At 40.5% G+C, this 6,887-nt stretch overlaps 1 protein-coding gene across 1 annotated transcript in view; it reads left to right on the plus strand.

The window, feature by feature from the left end:
* Positions 1 to 5,907, plus strand: part of OLFM4 (olfactomedin 4) — a 32,074-nt gene extending 26,167 nt beyond the window's left edge. Inside the window, exon 6 of the mRNA XM_073346078.2 lies at positions 4,646 to 5,907. Within this exon, the coding sequence (XP_073202179.2) occupies positions 4,646 to 5,448 (803 nt within the window). The 3' untranslated portion in view covers positions 5,449 to 5,907. The remainder of the gene's footprint in view (positions 1 to 4,645) is intronic.
* The last annotated feature ends 980 nt before the right edge of the window (positions 5,908 to 6,887 follow it).

The raw sequence follows: 6,887 nt of genomic DNA on the forward strand, positions 1-6,887 counted from the left end.
CGCTAAAAGCCAACAGGCTGTTAGCTCAGGCTGTAGAGCAGACTAATTTTATTTCTCGCTCTAAGTGGTCTCAGTGCCACTGGATGGGACAGAACACCACACCCAGAAGGTGTGTGGGTTACATACTTCCCCTAGCTGAGGAAGCACGTCCCAAGCTTCAGAGTCTTTCCAGTTGAAATCCTGGACAAGCCCCAACTTGTAACGTGGACAGACCCCAATCATCAGGAGGCAGGATCGAACCGGGGATCTCTGGAGCTCAGTGCATGAGCCTCTACCGTATGATCTAAATGCCAACTGCTTGTTAGCTAAGGTTGTAGAGCAGACTCATTTAACTCTCTCTCTACGTGGTCTCGGGTGCCACTAGATGAGATGGAACACCATACCCAGGAGGTGTGTGGGTTACACAAGCACCAGTTTTCTCCAAGTGGCAGGTGTGTTCCAATCATTTCCCAGGGAGAGCATCTTCAGACTGACCACAAGGGGTTCTCCCTCCTCTGCACATTGCTTTGTATACTGTGGACTGTTCAGAAGATGTTTCTGGCCAAAGGAACCTGCTCGTCTGAGCCTGTCAGTGTTCCCTATTCTGCTCCACAGGTGCTCTTCAAACCTCCTTAAAGGGGACCAGCTTTAGGTATGAGAGCATAGTTCTGTCTTTGTTATCTCTGTTCTCAGTGCTAATAAGGGGGTGATGGTGTTATTTGTGCTGTGGCCTCTTCTCTATTTGGAATAGACTAAGACCAGCAACTCTTTTCACACAGGCTTGCAAACAGCCATCAAATGATATTCACTGAAAAGATAAAATATAAGTGACTTGTGTTAAAAACACCCCCTCCACCAGAGCACGTGCAGCCTCTGCCCTGATCTAGGTGTTTATGATGTCATTAGCTGTTGCCGTGAATTGATCAATTAATAGAAACATGAAACTTGGCAGATAAAATTTCCTTCACCTCTAAGAGGAAGGGAGCATTATCTAGCGGTGAAAGCACCCGAGTTAGGAAATGTTTGTTCCATTCCTGGCATTGCCACTCACTTGTTGTGTGACCTTATATAAGTCACTTGGCATCTGTGTCTCAGATGACCATATTTTTAAAGGAAAAAGAAACCTGGCACATGTACATGCTGACATCTTTTAGGGCTGCAAAGAGTCAGACAAAAGGATACTTTTATTTTAAAGTGTGCTGGTGTCACCACTGCCAGCTTCTGACTCAGAGAGACATGCATATTTTGGAGTGGAGGATTTTTTCAATTTTTAAATCAGCTTCTGTACCAAATGGCTGGAGGATAGCTAATGTGACGCAATTTTAAAAAAGGGTGCCAGAGGTGACCCTGGCAATTACAGACCAGTAAGCCTGACTTCAGTACCAGGCAAACTGGTTGAAACTATAGTAAAGAACAAAATTGTCAGACACAGATTAACATAATTTGTTGGGGAATAGTCAACATGGTTTTTGTAAAGGGAAATCATGCCTCACCAATCTACAAGAATTCTTTGAGGGGGTTGTCAAGGTTCCTTCCCCACTCTGAAGTCTAGGGTACAGCTGTGGGGACCTGCATGAAAACCTCCAAAGCTTACTTTTACCAGCTTAGGTTAAAACTTCCCCAAGGTACAAACTATTTTACCCTTTGCCCCTGGACTTCCACTGCCACCACCAAACTTTATCTGGGTTCCTGAGAAAACATAGTTTGGACATGTCTTTCCCCCCAAAATCCTCCCAACCCTGGCACCCCACTTCCTGGGGAAGGTTTGGTAAAAATCCTCACCAATTTGCATAGATGACCACAGACCCAAACCCTTGGATCTTAGGGCAATGAAAAAGCATTCAGTTTCCTTAGAAGAAGACTTTTAATAGAAGTAAAAAAGAATCACCTCTGTAAAATCAGGATGGTGAATACCTTACAGGGTAATTAGATTCAAAACATAGAGAATCCCTCTAGGCAAAACCTTAAGTTACAAAAAAGACACACAGACAGAAATATTCATTCTATTCAGCACAGCTATTTTCTCAGGCATTTAAAGAAATCATAATCTAACACATACCTAGCTAGATTACTTACTAAGTTCTAAGACTCCATTCCTGTTCTGTCCCCAGCAAAAGCATCACACAGACAGACACAGACCCTTTGTTTTTCTCCCTCCTCCCAGCTTTTGAAAGTATCTTGTCTCCTCATTGGTCATTTTGGTCAGATGCCAGCGAGGTTACCTTTAGCTTCTTAACCCTTTACAGGTGAGAGGATTTTTCCTCTGGCCAGGAGGGATTTTAAAGGGGTTTACTCTTCCCTTTATATTTATGACAGGGGTCAACAAGCATGTGGATAAGGGGGATCCAGTGGATATAGTATATTTAGATTTTCAGAAAGCCTTTGACAAGGTCCCTCCTCAAAGCCTCTTGAGCAAAGTAAGCAGTCATGGGATAAGAGGGAAGGTTCTCTCATGTATTGGTAACTGGTTAAAAGATAGGAAACAAGGGGTAGGAATAAATGGTCAGTTTTCAGAATGGGGAGAGGTAAATTGTGGTGTCCCCCAGGGGTCTGTACTGGGCCCAGTTCTATTGAACATATTGATAAATGAGCTGGTAAAAAGGGTAAACAGTGAGGTGGCAAAATTTGCAGATGATATAAAACTACTCAGGATAGTTAAGTCCCAGGCAGACTGCGAAGAGCTACAGAAGGATCTCTCAAAACTGGATGACTGGGCAACAAAATGGCAGATGAAATTCAGTGTTGATAAATGCAAAGTAATACACATTGGAAAACATAAACCCAACTATACATATAAAATGTTGGGGTCTAAATTAGCAGTTACCATTCAAGAAAGAGATCTTGGAGTTGTTGTGGAGAGTTCTCTGAAAACAACCACTCAATGTGAAGCGGCAGTCAAAAAAGTGAACAGAATGCTGGCAATCATTAAGAAAGGTATAGATAATAAGACAGAAAATATCATATTGCCTCTATATGCATCTATGGTATGCCCACATCTTGAATACTGCATGCAGATGTGGTCGCCACATCTCAAAAAAGATATATTGGAATTGGAAAAGGTTCAGAAAAGAGCAACAAAAATGATTAGGGGTATGGAGCGTCTGCCATATGAGGAGAGATTAATAAGACGAGGACTTTTCAACTTGGAAACAAGATGACTAAGGGGGGAATATAATAGAGAACTATAAAATCATGACTGTTGTGGAGAAAGTAAATAAGGAAATGTTATTTACACCTTCTCATAACACAAGAACTAGGGGTTACCAAACGAAATTAATTTTAAGGCAGCAGGTTTCAAACAAACAAAAGGAAGTATTTGTCACACAACGAACAGTCATTCTGTGGAACTCCTTGCCAGAGGGTGTTGTGAAGGCCAAGACTATAACAGCGTTCAAAAAAGAACTAGATAAATTCATGGCTATTAGCCAGGATGGGCAGGGATGGTGTCCCTAGCCTCTGTTTGCCAGAAGCTGGGAATGGGCTATAGTGGAGGGATCAGTTGATGATTACCTGTTCTGTTCATTCCCTCTGGGGCACCTGGCATTGGTCACTGTCGGAAGACAGGATACTGGGCTAGATGGACTTTTGGTCTGACCCCATATGGCTGTTCTTATGTTCTTATGTTCCAATAATGTCGTGGTCTGCGTTCATTGTGAAACATTGAACAAAGTGTCACCAACAGTCGCTTTGAGCAAAAGAGTGGCTTTGAGCAAAGGAATAGCTTTGATAGCGTTCATTCAAGTTCTCTTCATTCCAGACATTGTTCATTCCACTGAATGCTCATTCCACTGGGCTGTTTGTTCTAGGTAAATAGTGCAAATTCTACTCAGCATAGCAATACATCTTGAACAAGCATTGTGTAGCTATAAAAAAAACAAACATTTTGGCTGATGAAATGAAAAACACTGGCTATTTCAAGCTCCTGAAGCTCCTGGGTCATCGTAAAAAACACCAGGACTGTTACCTCACATGTAAACTGGGGATATTTAACACCAGCTCACAGAGCTGTTGTAAGGCTGTGCTCATTAATGTCTGAATTGCTTTGAGAGCCTCAGGTGGAAGGCACTGTGATGTATTGTTTTTAAGTGGTGATTTTGACAGCAGCATGCTAATCTGAAATGAGCCTCTAGAACTAGTGCTGCTATTTCTCCCTCCAACTTCTAAAATTCATTGTTGTATAGTGAGACAAGATGTCCCATTTTCTTGTTTCCTATATTCCCAGAACTATGCTCTACTAAAGGAGAAAAGGACCTAAAATGCTTCTGAAATTGTATTTTCTATGTGATTTCCCAGCCCATCGGGTTGGAAAGCATAGAATAGGTGGAAACAGAAAACTGATCACTTATCTAAGCTGATCACTTATTTACTGCAAGTGAGTACTGACTGAAAACAGAGGTCCCTATAATTTGTTGCTGGATTGTTGGCTATTTTTTCAGTATGACCCCCATTCTAGTGGTATGGGGCTTTGACCTCTGTATCTCAGTCAGACTGGAACAGCTACAGTAATGACATCCATGCGCTATTTCCACGGTGCAAAGCAAATCTTTGACAAAGATATGTATGTATTTCTGTTCTTGCAACAAAGCTGATTCTTATAAAGCACACACTGTAATCTTCTCCTCTAATCATGCCATTTGAAAAGCCTGCATTTTCTTTTTGCTTACAGGTAGCTGTGGTCATGGTGGAATTGTGAATATCAGCCAGCCCTATATTGTACAGCTGAACTGGAGAGGATTTTCCTTCAAATACGGTGCCTGGGGTCGGGATTACTCTCTTCAGACCCCAGAGAAGGACCTGTACTGGGTTGCACCTTTGAACACAGAAGGGAGAGTCTTGGAATATTACAGACTTCACGATTCCTATGATGATTTGCTGCTATTCAAAAATGCTAGAGATAAAAGAATTACCTACGGGGAAGGCAGTGGCACTGCAGTTTACAATAATTTCATGTACTATAATATATATAATTCAAGAGATATGGGCAAGCTTGATTTAAACACAAACACATTAACTGTGAGGAAAACTCTGCCCAATGCTGCTTATGGTAACCGTTTCTCTTATGCTGGTGTTAGGTGGCAAGATATGGACTTTGCTGTGGATGAAAGTGGATTATGGGTAATTTATTCAACTGAAGAAAGCACAGGTAACATTGTGATTAGCAAACTCAATGAGACCACACTGGATGTGCTCCATACTTGGAAAACAAGGCAGTACAAGCCATCTGTTTCCAACACTTTCATCATATGTGGTGTACTATATGCCACACGACCTCTCAACACTAGGGAAGAGGAAATATTTTACACGTATGACACCAACACCAAACAGGAAGGTAAAATTAACATCATTATGGACAAAATGTTAGAAACAGTTCAGAGTATCAACTATAACCCCTCAGACCATATCTTGTATGTTTACAATAATGGCTACCTTGTTAAATACAATCTGATTTTTCAACCTGTGTTACACTGATATGAATAAACTTAACAGCTAGAGATCATAGAAAGTCCCATTTTATATCCCTGTGGAAAATGTTAATGTTAGATTAGGATCTAATCCTACCAAGAATAGCTACTGGGCATAGGTTTCAGAGTAACAGCCGTGTTAGTCTGTATTTGCAAAAAGAAAAGGAGGACTTGTGGCACCTTAGAGACTAACCAATTTATTTGATAGGGTTTATTACCATGAGCTTTCCCATTGAAGGGATTACTTACACTATAACCTCTATGCCTGGTAATAACTAATTGCAAAACTGGGTTCTTAGTTTTTTAATTGGTGTTTAGCTACCATGGTGACAGGTGTACTAGAAATGCCTCTGCTATAAAGATAAATAGATGACTTACTGATGGACAGAACATGCATAGCAATAGGTTCACACACTGATGTGCATTTGGAGGAATGTCTGTATTTGAATAAAACATGGAAACTGAACTGCTGTTTTGTCATCATTGCTCAAAGTATGGAAGGCCATAATATATTAAACACTGGCCTCAAATAATTACTAAAAGATTAAAATTAGAGGAGAATTAAGACTTGATCTTTAAAGAGCAGACCATTGGTTAAGATGAAGCTATGGAAACGGTTGCCATGGCGCCTTCCTTGCAACCCATCAATATATTTTAGATGGCAGGGCTCCAATGCACTACTTTCCTAAAGTTGCACTCCAGGGAATAAAAATCATACCCATTTTTGGATGGTTGCATTTTCTTAGCACTGAGTCCTGGGCGCCTGAGCCGTAGCCCACTAAAAGCAACAGAAAGAGTTCCATTGACTTGAATAGTCTCTGGCAGTTCCTTGGTGTAGGCCATATGCTGCAGTAGAACAGAAACTATGCCACCCTGCATACTTCCATTTAGCCATTTGGCAGTCTGCAATTTACTATGACCTCCATTAGCATTTTTCAAAAACACTCTGAAAACAAGGAGCCAAAATTCATTTCCAGTATAACTCAATTGGCTTCAATTATTTTATATTGGGGGGTGAATCTGGCACATGATCTGTCAGTTACAGAATACTGAAGTTAGGACAAAATCAGTCATATGATCTTTATTTTTAAAATGCCACAAAATATTTTTTATCAATATTTGTACTGTAATCATGTCAGAAATACTGACATGTTCAATCGTGAAAATGCAGTGAATGTTTGCTGGTTTTATTTTATTAATCCTATTTTTGTTTTCTTATAATCTGGATCAGTAGATGGGAGTGATTAATTTTTGTTTAATAAAGTGTTCTAAAAAATCTAAACCCTACAGTTATTTCAGTCATTGTGCGACAGCTGGGAAACTTTTGGGATGTAGCAAAAAGCCAGCTTGATCAAACAATATTGGAAACAGAGATCATCACACTCCTTTGGGTTTAGAGTGTTTAAATACTCCTGGAACAACACAAAGGTGTGAATCAATATGTCA

Source organism: Lepidochelys kempii, chromosome 1 (genome assembly GCF_965140285.1).
Source record: "Lepidochelys kempii isolate rLepKem1 chromosome 1, rLepKem1.hap1, whole genome shotgun sequence".
In the NCBI taxonomy this organism is placed as follows: domain Eukaryota; kingdom Metazoa; phylum Chordata; order Testudines; family Cheloniidae; genus Lepidochelys; species Lepidochelys kempii.